This window comes from Taeniopygia guttata, chromosome 1, assembly GCF_048771995.1.
Source record: "Taeniopygia guttata chromosome 1, bTaeGut7.mat, whole genome shotgun sequence".
Lineage (NCBI taxonomy): Eukaryota > Metazoa > Chordata > Aves > Passeriformes > Estrildidae > Taeniopygia > Taeniopygia guttata.
Window position 1 is genome coordinate 108,448,237 of NC_133024.1, and position 27,002 is coordinate 108,475,238.

At 37.4% G+C, this 27,002-nt stretch overlaps 1 protein-coding gene across 10 annotated transcripts in view; it reads right to left on the reverse strand.

The window, feature by feature from the left end:
* CASK (calcium/calmodulin dependent serine protein kinase) overlaps positions 1-27,002 on the reverse strand; it is a 187,195-nt gene that overhangs the window by 43,115 nt on the left and 117,078 nt on the right. For 7 of the 10 annotated variants that reach the window (XM_030282934.4, XM_030282918.4, XM_030282908.4 and 4 more), the window contains 4 exons: positions 25,832-25,915; positions 24,156-24,255; positions 19,082-19,099; positions 11,442-11,563 (listed from right to left, as the gene is read on the reverse strand). In XM_030282934.4, coding sequence (XP_030138794.1) covers positions 11,442-11,563; positions 19,082-19,099; positions 24,156-24,255; positions 25,832-25,915 — 324 coding nt within the window. The remainder of the gene's footprint in view (positions 1-11,441; positions 11,564-19,081; positions 19,100-24,155; positions 24,256-25,831; positions 25,916-27,002) is intronic. The other 3 variants (XM_030282940.4, XM_030282926.4, XM_030282892.4) reach the window with 1 other exon arrangement.

Genomic DNA, 27,002 nt, shown 5'->3' on the forward strand with positions numbered 1-27,002 from the left:
CTAAAAATAATCATTACAGTACGTCCTTATATATTTGACTTTCTGAACAGTTTAACCACAGGCAACACAGTGATATTAGAGAGCTGTTTTCCACCACTTCAAGGTTTTTGGACCATCTAAAAATTTCTCATCTGGAGGCGCTGTCCCTTACACAGCAGCATTTACTAACAAAGAGGGTTTTTTGCTTTATTACCTCCCACAGCTCCCTATCTTAGTTCTCCATCCACCCCAGAGGTTTTATATGCTCAGAGACTGAAAGAAATTCATGACCCCTGAATAAGTAATACTCACAAGTAGCAATATCAAAGAATGGCTAAAATTAAAGGGCCAATTAGATAAATGCTAGATCACTCCATTCTTTCTTCTGCCAGTTCTGTTTCACATCTCCTTTTCCATGCAAAATATTATAATGTTCCCATGGGTGCCTCTTTTCCTGGGATTCTAAGCTCTCAAGGAAACATCCCTGAAGCTAGTAACTCCTACTGGAAAACACAGAATAGCAAGGTCACAGCAGAGTCCTTATCTTCAACTTTGTTTAAAGACAGTTTACTCCTTCAAACCCTCTGTTCTCCACTATTAAGGACTGTGCATGAAGTTCATTTTTACCATTTCAGCATCAGAGACCTAACATTTACTTCCCTGCATAATTCTACAGAAGATGTTACAATTCCACCCTGTATCAAAGTCCAAAGCATCATTCAGACTCTACTTTGTGCCTGCTAGAGCATTATAGGCTACAGCCCTTCACAGCTTTAAATCCTTTTCTGTAATACACTTGCTGTACAAGAGGAGCATAATCAACATTTACATTCCAGTTCCACACCCAGTGAAATGCTGAGCAGTGCAAACAAAACTAATTCAACAAAAGGGTTCAGGAAGCAGTTTATCGGCTAAAATCAAGATTCCCTGACAGCGTTCTCAGAAGACAGTCTGAAGCAGAACATTAATTCTGTCTGAACAAACAAGTGTTCTTTTCTGTCATGCCCCAAAACTGGCAGCTGCCAACACTGCAGCTTGTTACTGGAAGCACTCAGACTTTCAGTAACCCTGCCAAGGGTTATGCAGATTTGAAATACTCAATTCCTCTGTGCATATTCACATTCAAACAACACATGAATAATCTTTCCAGTAAAAAATGCTGCAGTAGCAACTGGACTCTGAATTTCAACTTTAAGCTTCATCATTCGCATGACAGAACTGAAATACATACTTTTCAAATTTTTAGGGGAATTTTTATCTGCAAAAAGCAGGCCAAATGTACCTTGTTTTCAGAAGTCATCTATATTTCTACATACTTATTATGTGTCTCTTAGAACAGAGTTATACTTGGTGCTACCTGTATCAGTACAAACATATAACCAGATTTTCTTACACTTTTACTTACTACATATAGGAGAAAATGATGCCATCTAAACTCAGCCCTATGCAATTTCAGCTTTTACTCAAAGCTGCTTTCTTTTTTTTCTTTGGATCATTCCTCATCTGGGCTTCTTCACTTGTTTTGTTATAAACCAAAATGTAACTTTTTGGAGATAAGAATAGAGGAGAGAAACTCAGCTGGGCAAAACCATTTTTCTCTGAGCATCAGTTCAGTTCCCACTGCATGTGACTGGCACACAAGTGTGCTGTAGGGAGTGAGAATGACAAACTTCACTGCACAAACCCTGAAATCCTGACACACCAGTGAAGCTAAATGCCAACTGGAGAATGTTTAATATGTATTAACAGGTTGTTAATGACCACATTTCTGAGGCACACAGAAGATAATATCTGTTTCTCAGGGGTCAGCGCCTTGCTGTGGGAGAAGGAGATACATTAACTAATCTACTTCAAGAACTGATAGAATAAAATTCCTGACCCTTCAGTGTGTTGTACAGACAACAAACTGCCTGTCAGACAGGCAGACAGAGCTGCCAGAACAGCATCTTAGTAAAACACAAATTATGTTTATTTTACTGAGGATGAACATCAATGACAGGTAAGAGACATGCTCTCCTTTAGAAGGTGGAACTCGAAATTATTTTAGGCTCCTTTGAGAAGGAAAACACATTCCCCAGCCACAGCCAAAGACTGTGCGTGTATTAACTTTGTAGTGATCCAAAGGGGAGAAAGGATCCCAGAAAGAAATCCTGTTCACTGCCTTCAGGGGGTCTGTCAGTGGCAATCTGGTGACATGAGAGCTGTAAGGAAAGCACACAGCCCTTCACCTGTGTCAGCAGCAGGGAGAGATGCCCTGTGGCATTAGACATTACCAGTCAATATTTTATCATGGATATCTTCCACTGACATATTTTGTGTGCTTGGAGACATGAGGGGAACCAGAAGGTCCAGGTAAAGAACACTGAAAAGGTTTTTCATCCTGTTACATAGCTAAGTGTTGGCATATCTGTTTTGTATCTTTTGATCAAAACCTTAAAAAGTGAAAATGTATCCAAGTTTAAATTCTCTCAAAAGGTTATAATGCTGTAGCAAAACTGCAGGCAGACATGAGCTGTGGGGAAATCACACAAAGACTACACAAATCTCTGCAGCTCCACACATTGATACAGTGAAAAACAGATTCAAGGACACATTTCTGCATACGCTGATTCAGACCCCACAGATACTCAGTAATATCTGACTTGCATATTCTATTTCTTTGCAAGGGTCAAAGTTTCCTACCTTCACTGTACATCAGCTACAAACAAATCTGAGCTTTGTTGTAGAACATATTCCTTTTTAGCAGAGATTATCAAGTGCTATGCACTTACTCTGTAAAATCAAAGCCTTAACACTTCAGAGGCAATAGAGCCAAGGAAAGGACTATATTTGTACAAAATAAACTCCAAGGTGTGTGCATTTCTTCCTCCACAACTGACTTTTTGAATTGTGCCTCTGGATTTGATTCACAGTTACCAAAAATATTTTCATTTATTTATTTATTTCATGTTGTCTCACAGAAATACTGATAATGAATGGTTATGCTACTCCTCAAAATCACAGCAGACATTATTTTCTTCCATTTAATTTCAGGTGTCCCTAAATGCCTCATTCATGTATGATGAACCCAGACTCTGGTGCCTGACAGCATTTTATTTCCTTACAAAGTAGGACTCTAACCTAGCAATTTGTCTCCTATTTTAAGGAAAACCCATATTAATACTCATCATAAAAATTTTATTGACTTCAGAATCTGCAGTTCTCCACAAGTGACAGCAGATGTTTAAGACATGCCAGACAGTACACAGACATAACCAGACTTTACTCTGTTCACACTGCAAATGTTTTAACATCTTTTGCAAAGATGAAATATGCCCAACTAGGATGACATAAAGGTACTGCTTTGCACATGGCAGTACCAACAAAACCCACACAGCAGTTGGAAAACCAATACAATAAAATTCAAAGGTCCCATTTAAAAAAAGCAAAACACTCTCACTCTGGAATGTACCAGCAGTAGTGCTGGGAAAAACTTGGGCTTAGAACAATATTTCCCAAGGTACTCTAACATATGAATTACTTCAAGGACACAAGAATCCCATTATTTCAATAACAGAGTAATGTTTTTTTTTTTTTTTCTTTTTTACTGCATTGGAGATAATTGAAGCTGATCTTAACAAAACCAAGGCAAAGCACTTTTTAGAGATGACACTATGCAGCTGATTAGATAAAAGTAAACATAAAAGACATTGAGGTGCTGGAGGGAGTTTAGATGAAGGCACTGGTAAAGGGTCTGGAACAGAAGTCTAAACAGGGGGAGCAGGGAACTTGGAGTGTTTAGTCTGGAGAAAAGGAAGCTCAGAGGAGACCTCATCACTCTTTACAACCCACTCAAAGGAGTAGCAAGCTGGGGGTTGATCTCCTCTCCCAAGTAACAAGGAATAGGTCAAGAGCAAATAGCCTTAAGTTGTGCTAGGGAAGGTTTTAGATTAGATATTAGGGAAATTTTTCACCAAAAGGATTATCAAGCACTGGAATAGGCTGTCTGGTGAAGGGGTGCACTTGGCAGTGTTGGGTTTATAGCTGGACTTGATCACCTTAAAGATTTTTTTCCAACCTCAATGATTCAATAAGCACCAGGAAAAACAACTCCCTCAATACAGAAGGACTTTATAAAGAGTTTGTTCCATGGACAACACCTTGCTACACCCCACAGAATAAGCTTTGCTCCTGCCTTTCCCCCACCTTTCAGTATGGACTAATAACCAAGAACAGGAACTAACAGAGTTGGGTTAGGCCTAAATGAGCTTAATTCCCAAACCTGCTGGCTGAAGTATCTTGTCAGGGTTGGATCATCACCCTGAAGAGAAAATGCTAATGACCATCAGCCTCATTCCAGGAGGATAGAGAACCCACAAAACCAGTTAAATCCACAATAACTAAAAAGAACACAGCTCCTCCCCTGCTTTGTGACGTGGAGCACACCTTGCACCAGGAGGTGCTAATGCTGGAATTCACAACTATTTTTGTCTCTCCCTATTCACATAAATTTTCTGCAAGGGTATTCTGAGAATAAAAATACACTGCAATGAGATCATTAGTACCTAGAACAGCCAACATGCCCCAGCCAGCTACCTGAAGGACTGGAAGAAGGAGGCAGAGAGGACTGACTGAGTTCAGAGACAGAAGCAGAGCTCACTGGGCTGTTTATACATTGCCTTTGGGTTTTTTGAATGTAAACTAAGTGCAGACTGAAATACCACTCCAGAGTTAAGCTCCCAGCACTAAGAAAGCTGAAGCATTTATCAATATTTGTGGCCCAGGTGCTGCAGCATTTCTTTATTTTTGTCATTTCTCAGAGCAGATCCCAAGCTCTAGGAGAAATAATAAACCTAAGAATCTGAAGGTGTATAAGGAAAAAACCCCAAACACAACAGGTAGCCCTTATGGGTAAAAAAAATTTTGAACTACACACAACGCAAGAAGTGAAGAAAATGTACAAAATTAAATATGAAACTGATTCTCTTTAGCCCAAGACAGTATCAGTGAAGTTAATTAAATGTTCCGCAAGTGTCAGGAATACCATGTTACTGTTCTTTGATGTATCAGGGCCCAGTAACTTAAAACCAAACTGAAATAATGGGAATTTTTACTTCCACATAAAAAAAGAAGATTTTGGAGTAAGAGATGTTGGTGCACACAGACACAATGACACACCTTTTACACAGGGGAGATGACATCAGGCCAAGAAGAATGGGCTAAGTACTAAAATTCCCATCTAAAGTGCCTTATCAAGCTGAATTTTACTTGAGGATTCACCACATCAGTATCAAGCTTATAAATACTCAAAATGACAGAATATTAATTAAAAAGAAAACAGGTTAAGCATAACAAAGTAACTCTCGCAGTGTCATGAAAACTGAGCCAGAATTTTGCATTGTTGGAAAGCGGTGGATACATAAATTTCTCAAAAATTACTCTCAATTAATATAAAAGTAACTGTTGGCCCATATTTGTATTAACCTTGGGTTTAAGAGACCCACTGACTTTTTACTATTATATATTTTAAAAATGTGTAACAATGCTTTCTGCTCTGATGACTAAATACAAAATAAATCCATTTAATTTGTAAGGCAGAGGAACAGGAAGAACAAGAAAACAATGAGATGATGCTGAGTGGCAAAGTGATCCACCTATCCCAGTAGCAGAGAAAATGAAACGCAAAGGTGCAATGGAAGATGAAAATGGAAAGTATTTTAGAGAATGATTATGAAATAATGCAGAAGGAATTCCAGAATAGCCTCTGCTTTTTGTGTTCTTCCAGACAGAGCTCCCAGAGAAGTTACCTGTTGGAGAACAAATGCACTGCCCTGGTGGTGATGATCCAGCCCACCTGCTGAAGGAATTCTCCACAATTCTCCCTAAGGCTTGGCCATTGTTCTGTCTCCACTGCTTGGGAAAGGAGCTCCCACTGCAGTGTGGGACTGTCCCTCCCACTCCCTGGGGCTGAGCACGCTGCCTCTGCTCTGGGAGAAAAGCCAGATTTGATTCCCCAAATAGCAAGGTGCCTTCCTGCCAACATAGTTTCTTCTGTGTTTTTTTTTTTTTTTAAACAAATATTTTCCATGTGTTTTTGTCTTACAATGATATGAAATAAAGGACAATTAAAAATATGAAAATGATGTGTTTTAAAAATGATAAACTATTATTTCACTTAAGCATAATATATTCTGAGGGATTTTAAGTAAGACATCCATAACACACTTTGTGATCTGTTTTTGCAAAAGAGAAGCATCAGGTTTCACTAAAACATGTTCCCCCCATAAGTGTTAACAAAATCAGTATCCAAGAGGATAAGGACCAACGTGCATCCAAAGAAACTCGAACCATACTATGTGATTCACATATAAAGTCATTCTCATTCAAATCAAAACACAGCAAAACTAGATGATTAAAAAAAATATTTAAGCCTTTTATACGCATCTGCTAGTTTTATTTTCTTCATCATATGATAGATATTCCACCAGTCTATTCATGATTTAAAATAAAAGAAAAAGCAAAATGAAAGCATCCTGAAGACAAAAACCAAAATGGTTTTTTTGCTTTCCCCTCTCCCTTTTTTATTTTTTTTAATTCCAAAGTATACATTAAAATTGTTAAAATAATACACTTTGCTCAAAAAAAGAGTAGACCAGGGATAAATGCATGGAGAGTTTAAAACATTGTCAAACAGAGGACTATAGTATCAGCCATGCCTGGACACTGCTGAATAACTGCAACTTTTACAAAGGACATTCAAATTTACTGTGCCAACATCCAGACTGGGAGGGTAAACAGAACAAACCAAAATAAACCCAGCAGAAAGCTTTAGCCAACCATGTAAGAAGCTGAACTGAGGTTCCAACAACATTCATTTTAGCAAATGAGAAAATACGTTTCCTTAAAAGTCTGGACTTCAGGACCAAATCTGTTTGGATGACAGAGTTCAAATGAAATCCTAAGGAAACTCTGAAGTGTGCACAGATGCAGGTTCCTGTGAAACACTACCATGAGCAGCAAAGGATAACAGACACAGAAATGAGATTCTCTTGAGAAATCAGCATGCCTTAAATATATGCACTGTGAATATAAATGAAACTCAAAAAAGAAAGAAGTGGCTGCAGACATAGATATATGATACAAGTGGCCAGTGCAAAATTTATTGAACCTCATTTATTTAAAACCATACATGTGTAGTGTTAAGCCGACAAAAAGTAAAATAAACTTTCTTGTAAGCTTGTAAAATATCTATCACGGAAATAACAACACTTACCTCAAGGACTCCATCTATGAAAACAATGTACAAACTTTTAAAATCAACAGCCAAAAGACATCAGCCTAGAGAACTATCTCTGCCTTGGGACACACAGATGCAGACAAAGCCAGCAGAGAGGCCCCAGCCACACAAAAGCTGATATTGTTCTCCTGCTGGGGGGAAATCTCACTTGTAAATCGAGGGATATCTGCATTCAGAGCCAGCCCAGGCAGGGCCCTGCAGAAGTGACCACAGCACTCCACCCCACAGGAGAATGATTTCCCTGATCTTCTTCAGAGCAGCTGCACCAAGCAGCAGCTCCTGGGTTTACCTCTGAGCACAATTCCTTGGATGCACTGACAGAGACAAAACATCATGGGTAAAACTTTTCCCCACTAAGCACAGCCTTGAAGCCCACTAGACTTTGCAAAACAAATAATAATTGAAGTAAAAGACCTCCAAAATTAGCAACCTCTTCACAATTCTTTCCAATTTCTTTATCAGTACAGCTGACACAGGACAGTAGTGTCTCCCAGGATGTCTTTCATGAAAGTCAATAAAAAAGAATTTAATTCAAGCATTTGATAAGGTTTCTAAAAATCTGACCATGGTAATAAACTACTGCTTTCAGTACTTAAATTTAACTCTGTTTTTCCATAAAGTTATTTATATACTGCACTGCATTCTTTATCATCTAAATTGGATACTGGAATGAAACAGTCTATAAAGCTTTATATAGTCATAAACCCAGACATTTCTAAGTGACACACAGAAATGTTCTACAGCATTCACCGGAATTTTGATCATCACACATTTAACAGAGCAAGAAAAAAGAAAAATCTGTCCAAACCAAAGTTACTCTTTTACTTAAAAAAAAAAAAATCAATTATGAAACAATAAATTTTTTTAGGCAGTGCATATTTCTATATGGTTGTTTCTAAAAGGGCCTTTTCTTTACTCTCTGCAGTAAACACAATTAAGTTTTTAATAATGAAATGTGAAACTTCTGTGCAGGAAAAAACACACTCAAAACAAATGATAGGATTCTGTAAAATGATGAGAAAAACCACACAATTCAATAAACCCACATTAGGATATGCTTCTGTATTGCAGAATTTGGCTGAGAGTGATTAACTACTTTCTAAGCAGTTGGCACCTTTTTTCCTCTCGTTTTGAGCACCTTTGGCCACCAAGTCAATTGGAAGAGAGCCTTAAGACAGTTATCTAAACAAATTAATCAATTAAAAACAATCAATAGGATGATGCCTCCTATGGCCTTCAGAGGTGCCTGTCCTCTTAACACCCAAGTTAATGAATTACTGAGAAAGAAGGTTTCTATTTTGTAATCTGAAAAAGAACAGTAACACATGGGTAACTTGCTCCCTAAACAAAATGATTGTTCTTTCTTTTTTGGCCTTCACAAAAAGTTATTTCAGAGGAAAAATAAGATATTTCAGCAGCAGGCATGATCTACCATCATGTGCTTAATCTAAAAATAAGGATAACTCTTGAGAAAGAGTAGACACATGAGAACAAATTTAACTGTGGAAAATGGCCACAGAAGAGGAACAGTATTTAATGCAAAGTGACAGCCACAACTTCACAACAGATTAGAAAATTCCTACTTAGTGGGATATAATGGTTTATAGGTGACTTGGTCTGGAGACTTCAGGAGCCCCAAATACTCTAAGAGCAATAAACAGTTTCCCTGACAGAGCTTCATCCAAGTACAACTTGTGATTTTTTTCTGAGAAAGAACTTGGAATAGTATTGATACAAAATTAGAACTCAATATCCCACATTCAAGTTACTGACATGAAAAAGCTACCCTTTCAAATAATACTGTCTGTAACTTGCTTCAGGCTTTAAAATATGTATTTCAGGACACTGCACTCTTTCAGAATTTTATTTTATATTTTTCTAACTAAAGTGTCCCTGGGAAGATTCTATCATCTCCCTTCCACATAGCATAATAAAAGAAAAATGCTTTTTGATGGCAATTTGTTCTTATAAAGATAAGATATCTTTATAAGCTGCAACTAAATGCATCCCTTTCTGAGAATAACTGTGATGAAAAATGTGAAAGCTGTACAATTTCATTGCTGTTCTTCTTATTTGAACAGACCATTACAGCAATAACAAGTCATGAATGAGGTACTGGATACCTGCTGGTACTGTCAAGAGCAGGAAAAAGCAAAAGCATTACAGAAGCATGAGTTAATGTCTGCAGACCTGTCATCCAGAAATATACTGAAACTAAGGCCATGTGGTTTACCAAAGCCCAAGAAGTTATATGATAACACAATAAAGATTAATAAATATCTAAAACTTTTCTGCATGAGTGACACAAGTATTTTGGTTCTTACTACACTCATATTATTCTACTCATCTCCAGACTTTTTATTTCCTGTTCATATTAACTGAGCACCTTCCTATACTGCAGCATGCCATATAAAAACTAATTTAAGCATCTGGGACACAAGCTAGGTGAACTTAAATTGGGAAAAAAATTTCAAGCAAAATGCAAACTACAGAGATGAGTTGTTGGAGATGCAATTCAGGAAAGTCATAAGCTCCTAGTCCCTTCCTCCTGTGTGCTTCATATAATTTTATCCAATGACTGTTGACGTAAAATGCATAAACAGTTATCAGAGAACAAAGATTAGAACTGCAGGACAATGCCATCATCACTTAGCAGCCAAGTCCCTATCTCTGAGTGCTCCAGTCCCAGGGGCAGCTCTGCCAGCAGCTTTGTGTCCCCACACAGGCCAGCTCAGAGCCCAGCAGCTGGGGCACTTCCAGACTGCAACCCCTTAAACTTCAAGAATGCACAGAATTCAAGTGACTGATCAAACTGTAACAAGTGTACAAATCATTCACTACATTTTCAAGAGTTTGGACACCACAGGACCTGTGGCACTGTTGACATTCAGCTCGTGCTCCTGCAAAGCTGCACAGAGGAACCAGAGCATTCAACAGTTTTGCAGAAACTCTCCCACATCTCTACAAACATAATCATCTACCTCAGATCAGACAGCTGGAATGTGACTCTTTCACTGGGTAAAAAACACACAAATCTTGTTAGACTTGTGATATTCACTGAGCTGTTCAGTTTAAGACATTGTACTAAAAAGGTCATCATCCATGTGATCACACAAGCCTTTTGGTTTGATCCAGGAGTGCATTTTTTAAATTAATCTCATTATGCCCACCTACCATTCTTCATTTTTCACTGTACCAGAGCATATTTACTCTCAAACAACATTAAAGTAGAAGATGCTGTTCACCTCCCAGTGATTATTCAGTCCACAGGACTGCAATACAACTGGCATAAAGTAAAAGCCCTTAGAACACACAGAATTGTCAGCACTGGCTCCTCAGTGCCAGCTGCTTTGTTCTACAGATCTGCCACTGCTGTGTCACAGCACCTGCCAAGGTGCCTCTGTGCATTTGGCTCCATCTGGAGTTTTTTCTCAGTGCAAGGTATAGATTGTTTTAGAAAAAGCTGGTCTGTCTGAAAAGCAAATTCTCTGTCTTCAGCATTAAGTATTCACATATCCCAGAAGAAAACATCAGGGAAAGTATTTTTTCTGCTACTTTTTTTGACTTTCATTTTAGACCTCAGTGCTGTGCAGATACAAAGTCACTGACAGCATGATGTCCTTTTGAATCTGTCACTCAGTAAGTGTTTTGGCACTCCAGTAAGACACTGCTGCCTTTTGGACTAGCACCTCTCCAGAACCACAGAGAAATCAAATTTTAGATGACTGAGCCTATTACATACCATGTCTGTGAAAGAGAAATGAGCATACCTTGGTGCATCACACAAAAAATTTCACACTAACATTAGTACACTTAATGCTAATAATAATAGAAAATGGACAGTTATAAAGTAGCAATTCGTTCAAAATTTAAAAAAACTTAAAAAAACCCCAAACAAACTAAAATCTGGTCTATATTAAAAGAAAAAAATCTATTCTGATGAATTATTTTAAAGCAAACTTATTAATTCAAACTCCTAATTATTTACGTATTCTAATATACTCTATATTACAGTCCTAAAAATGTGTTTTTGCATAAAGTGCTGGATGATTCTTACATTCTACAACTAAAGAAATTGATTTTGGTATCAAATAAGAAAAGGGAATATGCTCAGGATAAAATAAAATATTATCCAATGAACAACATATACAGGAACATATTTGAATTTTTATCACAGAAAACTTACATCTAGTAACGTGTGAAGATGCTGATCCTGGAAAACACTGTGAAGAAAATCTAAGTCTTTTTCACTGCAGTCTGTAAGTGCATGAATTTCTTCCAGGCTATCCAGCACCTGTGAGACTGCTCCTATGGGGCAACAGACGGAAAAAAAAAAAAAAAGAGAAAAAAAAAATCAATAAAGCAAAGGCTCATGGTAAACTGAACTTTGGAAAAAAACACTTTCAATTCATCTGGTACAACTGGGATATGAGCTTAAAAAAAGCTGTATTTTTAACAGGAAAACTCACTGAATAAATTTTACATATATCAAAAGTGCTCACAGATAATGTAATTACACATAAGAAATGGCTTAATGGGAGAGAGGTTAAAACCTGATTTTATTAAGCTCAGCTTTATTCTATTTTAGCCTTGCATCCAACAATGTCTTATGGAGCAACTTGGATTATTGGCCTGTCCTCACCATTCCCACCCCAAGCTTCACTTCTCTTTCTGAACTGTCAGACAATTTCAAATACATACTGTAAAACATCAGTAAGAATTATTTTGAAATCAAATCCAAAACATTGGTAAAATCAGGAAGAACCAATACTGTCATAAATATTTTAAAAACCAGCATCGGGATAAAGGAGGGAAAAGGGAGAAACACCTGACTGCTGAATGCTCTGAGGGACAAAAAAGGTTGTAATATGTTTTTGTTCTGTTTGTTCTGCTTGCCTGGTTCTCTCCTGCCCAGCTATTACACTTGATGCTTTTTCACCAGGGCATTGTTTTGGGCCATAGGATGATGGGGATGATTTTTATATGGAATGGAGTGGGAGAGAAGCAAGAGCTATGGAGACAAAAAGGAGAAATGGGAGGCATTGTGGAAGGTGGATGTCCATGAGGAAATGCTGAACTCTCAGCAGGAGAGGACAAAGAAACACAACACAAATCCACAGTAAACCACCCCACAGTGGTTCTTTGTGAAACAACTTGTTTAAAAATCAGAGTATCAGTGGTGGCTGCCACCTGTGTGCTTTACTAGAATGCCAACTTTGGCTTGTTTCAGCACCCACGGATCATGTCTTCACTTTTTCCACTGTGGTAAAAGCATCTGGCAAGAAGGCAGCATATCCAGTGAGAGCCTGCAGCAATGCTATGGTCTGGCAGTGAACTATTGAATGCTTTTTCATAAATAAATTCTTAATTCTGGATATCATTTTCTATTTCACTAATTTCTCATCAATATGCTTATTCTGTTAATTTATACATTTGCCTGTGTGTTTTTGACAAGATAGGTAACATCTAAAAAATTGCTGCATTCCTTGAAATTCTATCTTCTATTGCATGAACAATTTTTACCAGCCTTCCTTAACTCAAACCCATTTGTACTGCATTTTCAGAATTTAATAAAAACAATATACCCAACTGCCTCTTAACCACACAAGGAAAGAAGTTAACTTATTACTCTGAAAATCTTGAAAAACTGGAATAAACACAACAAAATACACAAAAACTACTATACAAGACTTGCAACCTCATGGCTTAGGAGGAGAAATAAATTACAAATCTAGAAACTCTTGCACCACATTCAGTACAAACCTCAGCCTAGGATTCTGCTCTCAGTTCTCTATACAAGGCTTGAGAATCACAATATGCCCCCCTCACTCACAACTCCTGTCTCAGGAGCAATAAAACTTCTTAATAATCCTCTCTCATCAAGTGTGTCTGACTACTTATACCTATTTGATGTACTAATTTATGTCCTTTTAAAAACCTGTGGCTGTCAGCAAGTAAAACAAATGGTTTGACTTTTAGTAGTTGCTGTGCATGAGGTTGGGTGCACTGAAAAAAAGAAAAATCTGCTTCCTCTTTGATAATGAACAAGGCTGCTCAGCTGAAAGGAACCATCCACATCCCTCTGCCAGAGACACATCAGGAAACCTGAGAAAATATAAGGAGTGGGGATCTGCTGGTAAGAGGGTGGAGAGATCACAGCTAAGCCTCAAAGGCAAGGAAAAGAAACCTACCCACAGACCCCAAAAGGACTGCACTGTTTTCTTGACATGTTCAGCACATCAGTTAAAAGGTTGATGGACTCAGAGATCTCCAAGCCTGAGGAAAGTGTTTGACTTTCCAGGATACAGTTGGTAGAAGAAAATTTGGTAAAATTCTATTTCTGCTCTTTTCATGCTCAGAGTTTGAATTATTTTATTTTCAAGCAAAGCTTATTTTTCTTGGTTCAAAGCCCTGTCTGTATATTTGGGGTAATTAAGGAAAACTCAAGAGAAGATTCACTTCAGAGGTCTGGGGATCTTAAGAGTCTCTAATACTGCTCAGTGTGGTCCATCATCACCAAAACCTGAGCCAAATCTGGAACCAGTAAAGAAATGTGTTCAAAGTTGCCTGCAGTGCTGTGTTAGTGTGAAACACCAAATGTTCTGGACCACCGCAATCCTTATTTGACAATATTATTTCCTTTGCAAACTTTGTTTTGTGGAATACCTTGAGGGCTTCAAAATGGAAATGGAAGTCATGATTTTTCAATATTTGCATCTCAACAACCTCTTGAATGTTTGATCATTAGGTGTTTTTTTTATTCTGTTCATGGGTCACATTGAATAAAAGGCTGTAAATAAAGTTTCCAAGAATATCCTTAAGAAATTTGATGGGACTTTCTGACAGTGACTTTGTTAATCTCTCAAATGACAGTTTTTACCTTATGTTTTTTTTTTTACTTATAATCTTATGCTTCTCCTACTGCCATGCCCCTCACTCATTTACAAATAATGTGCACCTGCATGAGAAAATGGCATAACAGCAATATACTGACAGCATATTAGTGCTTAAAAAACGGTGACAGAACAATTTTACAGACATTTTTGAGAATACCTAAACTCTGTTTGTTACAGACATCTGTTAAAATGTCTAGAAGTTCCTTTCAGAAGAGTTTTAAATTCAGGGAAGAGATACTACACAAAATAAAGTTAACCAACCTTTACACCTGTTTCTAAAAAGATTAATATTCAAGCTAAATTTCTAACCTTTGGGGAAAGTGTAAAGGCACTCAATATTTATAATTAAAGCTTATATCCTCTTGAAATAGGATTTAACCTCTTTTCAACATTGCAAGTGCACCCATTTTAGCCTCAGCACAGATGATAAAGGACTTAAGTAAATTATTACAGTCATGCAAGCAAAAATCTCAGATTTCTCATGGTCTGTAACAGTTACGGACAGAATCTAGAAACATGAAAATTAGAATGATGCATAAATATTAGTAAGGCAGGAAAAATCAGGAAGTTGACTAACTTGACTGGCTGTGTTCATTTGTTTTTTAAGACTCCATAAAGTAAACTTTGTTAGAAAATGCTGCTCACTGCCCCAGAATTTTCAAGTAGCCCTAACTTTTGGGTGAGATGAATCTCACCCTGCACCTTAAGTTACTATAAAACCAGATCCAATTGCACAGGAAAGGCTGCAATTCAAGTGACATAAATAGAAGACTCTTCTCTGCAGAAACAGTAACAAAATCCACACCAAACATGGTTCTGTGAGAAGACTGTGGATCCTCCTGTAAATGCACAGCAAATGACCTCAGTGTCAAAAGGAGCAGTGACACTCTGGGCCATGCACACAACCTTGTCTTCCCTGTGCTCCCATAAGGATACCTAAGAAAGGATGGCTGCAGCTATTCAGAGTTTTCTGGGGACTGCCAACTGTGAAAAGTTGAAAACTAGGAGCTGTCATATTTATATATGAGGAAAAATCACATTAGAATGCTTACGACAGTCTCCTGCAGTCACCACTAGTGCATAAAATACTTTAGTAGTTAGTGGAATGACTTCTTAAGGATGACACCCAATTACTTCTGAGAAGATAGAGATGAATTGAGCAGTTTTCTGCCTACTGAGGCAGATCTGTTATTTATCAGAGACATGTATTTGCTTTGTGAGGCAGAAACTTGGGATTTTCTCTTCACATAGTGCACAGTCAAAGTCACCACAGGTATCTTGTGCAAGTTCTGTTATCTCATTTTTGGAGATGGCCAGTCAGAAATAGTTTTCTCTTACAGCTGAATTCTGTCTCTAGAGTATTTGTAGCTCTCATACAATGCACCTGAAGTTGCTATGGACACTGGTTCATCAGGCTGGAAGTAGGCAAAGCTTTGGTAAAATAGTGTTGTCACTACAACATCCAGCTATTTTAGTCTAGAACAGGTGGTTTGACAAGAGAAACTGAACTTTAAAGGTAGAGAGGATTTGCTTACTTCCCTCCAGAACAGAGTAAAAGAGAATTTTAAGTACTATTCCAAGAATTACCTACATATTCTCCAGTAGTTATGTGTCCCCCCAGCACAAAACATCCCAAAATTTACTTTTCTGAGGTTTCTCAGCACACCAGAGAGGTTTAACTGGCTCCCTCTGTTATGTAACAGGCAGTGAACAGAAATAGGAGCCTCTTTCCATGTGACAGATGATCACCAACAGTGTACAATTGAATAAAGTGTTTAAGTAAAGAAACAGACACTGCTACAAAGCACAGACTACATCCTGACTGCAAACACATTTTGACAGAGGGCAAAAGAACTCCTTGATTTATTTTTTAACATTGAAAATTACAAATGGTCATTTAAGTCTCAGGTCAGTCATAAACCCGCTTCTGAGTAATGAAAACCCAGAACTCAGCATGCCTGATATTGTTTAAACACAAAACTATAAACACCTTTTTGCCAGTCTTCTGCAATTACTATGCCAGGCAATAACTCTGTAGAAAACCTTATGGTGACCATTATAATAATATTATGTTTTTATGAAAGAGACATTGGCAAAATCTAAATATCTCAGATTTGTAGAACCACATAAAATGAAGTTCATGACACCAGCCACTCATTTGTATCCTGTTCATTCTTATAAACTACCTTTATTTGTTTGGCTTTTCAACTATTCTTTATGTTGTGTAAATAGGTAAGTAACTGTGTCTTGAAGATTCTACAGTGGTATTTAAATGACTAAGCAAGGCTCTGCTGTAATTTGCAATTTCTCTGTATATCACAGTTCTGTCCTTATGCCATGCAATCTACAATAAACAGTATTGTTTATTGTTATATTATTATGAGAAGCTGATTTCTCTCAGCCCCATTTCTTGGCTGCCTTCTCATGGGCAGCTGCTGGAAATGAAACTAAAAGACCAGTCCTGGCTCTTAAAGCACAGGCATTTCAGAAGGCAGGATTTACATTTTACTTTGTTTGTGAGGAAGTCTGAGGGTAGTACATCCAGCAAGGAATGACAAAAATTCATCAGAAACTGTCAAATTTTAGAGATTAAATATTAGAATCACAAAATGAAGTCACAGGATATAATCTCACAAAAAAAAAAAACCCCAAAAACAAACAAACAAACAAAAAACCACCAACCAAGCATGGGCATTATAATAAAGTGCAAACCTTTCCACTACTTTCACTGATTTAACTTCTCAGCTTTAGAGACAGTCAGCTGAGCACCAGCTGCTCTTCATCACTTGCAACAACATCTGCAAAAATCACTGGAGTTGAGATGGCTCTGATCTCACACAGATATTTGTGGCTCTTTGCTGTTCCCTGTATTCCAGCTGCAGGAATAGCTGACAGCCAAAGCAGGTGTATACATGTATATGACTAGAATAGTTTAAAGTAAGGTGGCAGATACATGTTTTATATATACACAGGACTGTAATTAAAATGTAGGTAACTAAAGGCTCTGTCCTGCTCAGATGTGAGCTGTATTACATTTCATGACTTCTTCCTTCTCGGACTGAAATCAAACAGTGAAGTTTAGACACCCTATAAATTTACAAGTAAGCTCCTACATGCACACGGTTCTGTGAATGCTACTGGGAAGCAAATAAGGCAGTGCTAATACAAATGTATGTATATACATACACTGTATGTATATAAAACAATCAGGAAGAGTGCAGTAAGAGAGCTGGAAAGATGGAGGTTTATGAAGATGACAAAAATGATTCAGAAAGAAGACTGCTGGTGCAATGGAAGGGTATTGGGATTTACAACTACATTAAAGAAGGTAAGAACATTTAAGGAATACAAGAAAAGAGAGAAAGGCATGTAGAAGTCAGAAAAGAAACTAAAGGAAATAGGTGCAGGAGAGAAAAAAACAGGAAGAAAGAGACTAAACAAAAGAAAAAAAGAAAAATAAAGAAAAAAAGAAAAACAAGAGATTAAGTGTTTCCAAACCGCAGAAGGAATATAGAGGAGAATACTACATATGGAAAACAACAAAGGATGGGGGGGAAGAGGAAATGGTGGGGGAGGGGACAAAGGGCAAGAAACTGATGCTTAATTTTGTAGAGAGACTTTTTTTATCTTGCACACACAGGGGCACTGAGTGTAAGCATGGCTGCACTTTCTCCTGTCCCCATACTTGGCACCTTCACACAAAAGAGCTTTTTCCCAGCTACCCCTCACTGAAAATCCAGCCACAGATATGAGAGAAGCCAGTCTAAAGTTGTGCTGAAGAAACATGCAGAAGTTTTTCAGACCAAACCTGTAGCTTACATGTAAGTGCATTCACATGCAACTAATTTTTTAATAGATAAATGCCCTTCACTACCCCTTCCTTTGATCCTTTCTTCTGCATTGCAAAAATGTCTGAAAACCCCCTTCTGACCAGCATGACTGCAGCACCCCCTTACAGTCAGTTTGTGGAATAAAAGTCTCTGCACAAACAAAAACCCAAAAATCATGACTGTATAAGTTTTGTTTTTTCCTTCCCCCCTACAACTGCTTAAAAACAATGCTATCACAAAACTTTTATACAAAAATCCACTGACAGAGGTAGAACTGTTAATCTATAAGTCTTAAAATGCTGCAGGAAACCCCCACTTTCTATAGCTCGTGTTTGGGGAATTAGTTTTGCTGAATTAGTTGTTTTTGCAATGGTTGTGGTTTGTATCAAAGGGTCTGAAATTTCACAGCTTCTCCTCTGCCTAGTATAGTCTGCAGGTTTTAGAAGTGCTTGTGCTCCCAGTTTCCCACGAAGTGTGCAGCTACTTTGCAGCAAAACCTCTTCCCTACATGCCAAGAACATTCCTTCACTGAGGAGACACATTTTGGATAGTTATTGAATCAGGTGTATGCATAGCCACAGTGCATATGCATAGATCAGCTGCCACAGCAACACAGAAGGATCAAGAAAGTTCATGCAAACATAGAGCAAGAATATAATATTTGACTAATATTACATTACATGTTTGGTGGTAGGAAGAAAATAAACCACATCAGCCTATGAAAACAATTTCTTAATGAAAATGCAAAACCATAATATACTTTATGAATTCAATCAGTTAATTCAATTAATTCAATTAGTTCATTTGTGTTGCATATATTAAATATTGGGGGAAAAACCCCCAAAATTCAGGTAATTTTAATACTGCCTCTAAATCAGAACCTTCAGCATTCCCTGGAAATCATCCTTCTGCTTAATTAGACTGTTAATTATATATTACACTGTAGACAGATTTAGTCAATACCATATAATTTTATCTGAACAGGCAGTATTAAAACTGAAAAGAGCAAAGAGAAGCAAAAGAAAGCAGATTTTTAAACATGCAAAGACACACACCATAGCTGACTGATATGCCTTAAAGGAAAACAAAGGGATACCTACTTTCTGCTGCTAGAAGTCCTAGAAGGAAGGCAGCGTTTGGACAAACAACAAACAGTATGAAGATTTCAGAACAAGCCATTTATAAAGCTGCAACCTAGCAGACTAATTTAGCCACAAAATAGTCTCAACAAAGTGACAAGGATCCCCCCACTTTTTAATATGGTTTTTTCTATGTGTGAAGCAAATGGCACTGGCAGACTGGGATGGGAGGAAAACAAACATTTGGCATTGGGAAGGCAGCACATGGATGCAGTGTTAGAGATCTATTAATACCAGACTTTTCCCAACATTGGTTAAACTATTTTAAGAAACTCATAGACAAAAAGTGATTTTTAGTAAAAATATTTAAGAGCTGAAATGATAAAATAATTCAACATACTGCAAATGATGCATAACATATTAATATATTTAGTAAGCAAAATTTAGCAATGTTATATTGAAATCAAAACTTTCAGTGAGAAATGTTATGTGAACCATTTAGAAATACAACCACTTCATTACTGCTTTTAATTAATGTGTCTTTATGCCCTTTTTATTAATTTAAATATATCAGAGCAAAGAACCAACAGCTGAAAAATCATGAAGTTAATAATGGAATGTTGGAAACACACAAACTCATGGTCTCAAAACTCATAGCTGTGCTTGTAATACTAGTGAAGAAATTAATAACAGTTATAAGGTGAATGCAGTTTTTTTTTACCCAAGCATTCATATTTTAAAATGTTACACAACACCCTTTGTAAATACTTACACAATCAGTGATAATTTTTGCATTACAAAAGTGGAATTTTTTTCTTACTTATGTTGATGAAACTGATGGGTTTTAAGATATGGGCTTCATTGACAATATTTCATTAATTCTAAATTCCATAAAACAACTAATCATTCTAACTTGTGAGTTCAGCTACTTCCATGTATGCTGGAGACAGTGAGCTCACAACTTGTCTGTATCTATGCTGTTTGACCCTGCTCTGAAAGACTAAGAGATTTAGCTTTATTCCCATTTTTATTATCAAATTTGAAAATCAAGATCTCATGCTGTTAAAAACTTGTTTAACATGACAACAGAGAGTCTGACAAAATAGAACAGGATGAAAATTTCGATTTGCACTCATCAATCCTGAGAAAAAATACCAAAAAGCATTTGCAGAAATGCTGTGTGTGGAGAGAAAGGAGGCAGAAGCACTGAAGGAGGTTCAGTGTGGCTGCTCTGTGTGCAGTGCCAAACTCTGCTTCTGTTTATCTGCTGCCAGAGTGACCACAGAGCCCCACTCACACGAAGGCAGGAAGCACTGCAGCAGTGCCACTGCTCAGCACAGGTGCAGGAACACATTTGGCCACTCAGGCTCCTCTCTTGCTCTGAGGTTACCCCAAAACATAGCTTGAGGATCCCTTACAGGAATCCAGAACTGTCTGTGGCAAAAAGCTGCTCTGAAACCTCTTAGTCACAGTTCAGAAATGTGTGCCCACAGACCAAGCAATTCCAGCAGACATCAGAGGGTAACAGCCTTGAACCAAAAGTTAAGGGTTGCTTTAATTAAAGTCAGTTATGCAGTTTTCCAAAGACTGTGGACTATCCACTAACTTAACTCCAGCACTGACTTGCTTCTGAAAATGTGGATATAAAAAGCTTTTGGAAACATAAAGTTTATAAAAAACCTCTTCAATTTATCAGTTTTTCTAACTGTTGTGGCCTGAAAATGTAACCATTTTGAATCTACTTAACACCCCATATGAAACAGTCGTCCTCAATTCAGCTTCTCAAGTCAAACCCCAAGAAGCAAAAGGAGGAAAAATTAAAAGCTTTCCACTGGTGCTGTTCATTCCCCAGCCTGAGGCACTGTCAAGAAAACACTTGAAAACTGTATGTCTGTACATTCTCCTGGGGGACAAGTGGCCAGCATATGACAGAAGGAGAGGAAAGCCTCTCTAGAGCTGATGTGCAATCAGGAGGTAGGAGGGCCAGGCTCTGGGCAGGAGAAAGGAGGGAGGCAGATGGGGAAGGACAGCAGAGAGCAAATGCTGTGAATGTCCCTGGCACTTATGTCCACTTCAAATACTTCCTACTGGACCATTTTTCTCCTGTGGCAGATTTAGCCTTCAGGGCTGCTGATTGCTAACTTCTGATATATGTTTGTTTCAGCATATTAAAAATATCCAAAACATTTGTTGCCTTGGGGAATACACATTTTAGAATTCTAGAGAAGACCATTTGCAGAAAGCTTGTCAGCTGAGCTGCTTGGTGGCTTTACTGGAGAAGTTACTGAACACAGGCTGTCAGCAATAAAGCAGCATTGTAGTTTAAAAGTATTTTAAAAAGTTTTATCACACACAAAATTCAGCAAGACTGGTTTCTGCCATGTTACCAACAGGATGATAGCAGGATTAATTCAAGTTTTTCAGAGGATGGTTGCTGACAAAAGAGGAAACAGACCACCCACTGGTCAGCAAGTGGTTGGAACCAAGAGCCGTTAACACTGTACAAAGGAAAGGAAGATGTGTACAGAAAAAAACCTGGTTGACCTTAAATAAAATTTATCTCTGTTCATTTCCATCTAATTTAGCTATGGAATTTTGTAACTTTCACTGGAAAACTCTCTAATAAGAATATCCTTTGTGTTTCTGCATCTACAAAAGTCATCTGACTTGCTGTCTGCAGTGCCTTCCTATCCTGGGATAATACTCTGGTAGCACAGGAAGATGCTCCAAGGTTTCAGCAACCCCAGGTTTCCATACTGAACTTTGAGGAAGAACACCTCTAGACTAATTGGGTAAAAAGAGAGAATTGAAATTTTCTGTTTCTGTGTTTGGAAAACCAGGAAATGTGATATGCATAACCTAATAAGCATCTATATTTCTGTATATCTATCTCTGTAGGAGTTCTGTATTTCCCTGTTTCTCACAAACCATTTAATTACAGTGATAGGCTCCGTGAAATTTTATGGGGAGGAATAACGGGTGACCACATCTAAAATATTAAATGCTCTTCATTAAGAGTTTATGATCTGGAATAACATTATGAGGTATTAGGAAGGAAACTTAAATAACCTTAAGATAATCAAGTTTCTACTGCAATTCTTGAGTTTTAATTTCTCCAAACTAGTTTGGTTTAGAATCATCTCAAGACCCATCCTACAAGCTAGAAGTATTTGAAAAGACTATTAGTGTACTTCTGAAGAGGAGACAAAATAGATTTTGATATCTAGGAATTTCAGCTGAAATGTTATAAACTCTGAAAGAGAAAGCTGAAAGAGCTGTAGAGTCTTTTCTTACAAGGCTTACTGTTCAATATTAATTATTTTGTCAGCTAAAGTAGTGGGTCAGAGAAACAGAATGAAAACTACCCACTTAGCATGGTTTCCTGATCACTGTGATCCCCCATCAGTTTGATCAACAATGTCAGGTCAGAGAATAACTTTGTTTTCCTGAGAATTCCAAGCTTTTGTTCCAGTTATTTCAGAGATGAACACAAGCTAACAATGGATCCAACACAGATATTCTGCACAGTTTACATGTACTGGGTTCAAGTATTCTGTGAGCAGAAAAAAATAGAACTTGGAACTTTCCTGTATAGTGATATCTGCAATTACATCACTCTGAGGAAGACACATGTCCTGTTGATGTGAGACTGAAACTGGAAAGCAGAACTGCTGTTTCCAGATTAGGAAAGTTGCCACTGCCAGTCATGCTGGTGGCCATTCACCACTGAAATGGGGGAAGTAGATGGAAACAAAAATTAAGGCCCTGCAAGAGTTCCAGGTGAAGTAAAACTGACCTATTCTTTCTTTTAAAGAATAGGTGGATCCTTAACTGCAAGTACAAGTATCCAAAAGCTGTGTGGCTGAACTTAAGCCATGAGGCTTTGATTACCCATTTGCAATAAATGATCTGAGATTCTCATTCATTTCTATGGGAATTATGAATGGTGCTCATGTCTAAGGACAAAGCAATCTTTTAATTTTAGTACTCGAAGTTGGCTTCCAAGAAGTGGAATTGGAGAATTTCAACCAAGTAAAGTTGCCCTCATTCTTATGGGGCATATAATTCTTATATTAATGACATTGAAATAATTTATAATTACTGGCGTACATGAAATAGAAGGAAAGAAATAATTAATATATGCAGTCAATACATAAGTTTCTCACCTACAAAAATACTGGGACAGAGAATTATCACACAGCAGATCAACACACGCAATTAAGTTCCTGAAATGTCTTCTAGAAAAGTCAGTATATAGCTAAAATGTTCTGCCAGTACCTCCTAAATTGTTTAGAAAAATTGGTCTTAGATTTTTCTTAAACATTCATTTAAATTGATCCTAAATCCTAATTTTATGTCAGACAAACCAACCCAGACTTTTGCACTGCAAATATTTTGAGCAATGTTACATCAAAATTAAGGTCCATAATGAAGACAGGGCTGTTTAGGAACTGACAGGTTATTAAAATTTCTGAATATGGGCTATGGACAAAAGGATTGCTTGGTAAGGTCACTGTCCTGTCCAAGGCCTAGATCACAGCACAAGTATTATCTTCCCCTCTGAGGTATGCTGGGAGGTCCCTGAGTACATGTACTGTCTCTCTCTGAAGATTTGGGAGTCATAAATACTGTCAAGTGTGCTTTAAACAGGACACATATTAATCATATTGTTCTCTGAAACAGGAGGTCAGGAAACTTTGGTACATAATGGCTTCTTTTTGTAAATAACTATTAATAAGGTGTTAGAGCTTTGCTCCTGCCTAAGAATTCAAGACAAAATTTTAATAAGCTTTTATACTCAGATAATATGAAGAGAAATGTGAGATTATAACATTATTTGTAATTAAATGTACATTAAAAAATAAAAAAATCAGACAGAATATCTGTAGAAACTTAAAACTGTGCCGAGATTTTCTCTTCAGTTTTGCCAGCTGTGAATACCATTGTGACTGAAAATGATTTATCCTTTTACATGTAAGTGTTAACTTAATATTCAATTTTATGGAATCTCAAGAAATTAGTAAATACTTGGTACTCTGGTCAGGATGGACTTAAGACATGCTGACTGCAGTAAATACACTTTCTATTGAAATACCTGAGGAGGTGGGGTCTTCAGAGAAGTCTGGCAGCTCTTCAGGGGGGTCACCATAGAAGGAGTTGAATTTGTGGCTTGACACAGCTGCTAGTACTGCCCCCTGAATAAAAATACCCACAGAGTCTCAATTACACAAAGCAGAATAATGAAATATTTCTAGAGCCCTTGGGCCACTCAGTCTCCTGAGGTCTCTTTTGTGTTGACCTTTTCAGTGAAGAGCAAATATATTTTCTAGTCTTCAGCTCTTCCTCCCTTTTATCAGTGACCATATCTAACAGAAAAGCTGGTCATACACTAATAAACAGTAAAAATATTCTTTGCAAGGGGATTCATCAGAACAGTTCTTTATGTGAATGCATTTTGAAATAAGAACTGTCAGGCATAAATTCACATTGTAGTACAATGTAAACCAAATAACTGATCTCTTTATCTTTCCCTCTTACCTAGACTGAGTGGATTAACAGGAATAAAAAGTCACTCTTGAAAGCAAAAAATTATGTTTTTATTTTAGAAATTGTCATAATTTGATACTGTCAGCACTAGAATACTTTTAACACCCATAAATATAAAAATAACACAATTACTCAGAATCACAGAGTCCCACAATGTGCATTACAGGGGAGTTTATAAACCCATAAAAATGGTTACCTCCTCTGACATATATTTACTTGTTCAAGTAAATGACACTTTAACCCCTCAGGTTTTAATGTTGCACAGTCATGGAAGTATGGATGAATTTCCTGAAACATACTACAGAACAGTGCCTTGAATAAAATGGCATTAAAAAATAATGAAGGTACAAAAGCTCAAGAAACTAAATATGTGGCCTCCCCAGGAAGAAATCCAGGAAATATCTGAAATTGCACCTGGAGCAGGAATCAGGTAATATTCTAAAATGTACTAGATAGCATTTTAATGGAAATGCTACCAGGGCATACAAAACACCTAAAAGAAAGAGCTGCTCATGAACTGTGGCAGCTGTGCATCTTCATCATCAGCTACATGAAACTTCTGCAAAGCAGCAGCTCAGTGCGAACACCTGATTCTGAGTTTTATTAGAAATTTTAAAACAGCCCATGAACTGTAATGCTCCATGTTTCTACCCTAATTTTCTGAACCTTTCAGTGAATTCAGAAATGTTCTGTTAAATATTCCATGACAAGAACAGAAGGAAAACCATGTTGTTTTGGGCTAAAATGTTGACATTCTTTTCAATATGGCTAAGAAATAAACTAGTATGTAGTTAAACATAAATAGGCTAAACTGAAGAATATGTATTTGCTCTTTTTAACAAAGATATTTAAAATTACTGTTATTAGTTCCTTTTATTATAAACACAACACAATAATAACAAATGATTGCACAATTCTCTCCAGTAATTCATACTACACAGAATTACTGAATTTATTGAAGAGGAAGACCTCATATACACTTGGTTGAAACCAAACAATTTGCACTGAAATTTGAAAACTGTGCACTAAGAAAGAAAGAAAGAAAGGACAAACAGCCTTTCTAAGACATCATTTCAATAAACATCTGTGAAGGCCTGCTGCAACTTCTTATTTTATTGCTGACTTCAAAGCATGGGATTTCTCTTAGCACTTTTTAAATGAATCAAGTATCACACAAAATGCAAGCTGTGTAATTATATTGTTTTAACACTACATTCAGTTTACCTTTAGTTTTCGTCTTGCATTGAATTTTCTCAACTGTTCTACTGTTTCTGGAAGATGAATCTTGTATGCATAGCGATCTCTCTCCTTGAAAAACCCCACAAAAAACAAACCAAAAGAACATTAAATACAAGCTTTTAATATCCTCTTGACACTAAGAAACCAGACAAGAAAAGTATCAGCTCATAAATATCCTAAGGAGAACGAGGATTTGTTGCAATTTAAGGAAAACTTCCAGAATTTAAGAGGGATTAAAGTACTTGGACAGAATTCTTAATTTGGGCCAAGGATATTTTCTTTTTGTAATTGTTTCCTATCTTGTAGCAAGACCCCAGTCTTTCGTTTTACTGTTGTGCTGTCAGTCTGTGTCTCGCACTGAACTTTGAAGCAGAACGTAGTTCTGTTTTTTGGAATTCACAAAGCTCAGCGAAGGAACATGCTCAAGCGCTCCTTAACAGGGTGCTGGATACTTCAGGTGAGTTTGGGAGGTGGGATACATGTCCAACAGGGCAGGAAATGCCAACCCAGTGCCAGCCAGGAGATGGTACAGAAAGAATTCTTCATTGTAGGTGCAGATGAAAAATGTGCCACTGAACAATTGCAGCGACAGAAGGGACAAAACTTGCAGCAGTCATCTACCTTTTCCCTCTGAAGGTATAGAAAATCATTAATATAATGTGTTTATCACATTCCTCTCCTGAATCAGAGTGAAACCACAGCAGTCCCTCTATGGCACTAAAGATGTGTCTATCTCATGCTGTATTTGCTTCTGTCTATAAATGGTTTAGAAAGCTCTGAGTCAGCAGAGAGGGCAGTTTATTGTAGGCAAAAATGAGAGGACTGACTGGTAGAATGCCTGGCAAACAAAGCTGTCATAAACTAAACCACATGACTTCCAACAAATAACAACATGACCAGAAAGAGACCACAAACACCATAAGTGCAAAGCTGCACAGGCAGAGTTTGCACATGCACATTAGAGAATTGTCCTTTCAATAAACCTAATTAGCTCAGTTGATCAAATAATAAAAAATTACAGGTTTTCTGCCAAAATGACCCTCAACCAAGCTTTAGCTTTGGCATCTCAAAGGAGGTATGCTCTCAAAAAAAAAGGCCAATTACAAGCAAGTAAAACCAGATCACCTGTGTTTGTATGGTATTCTGGGATCCCAAA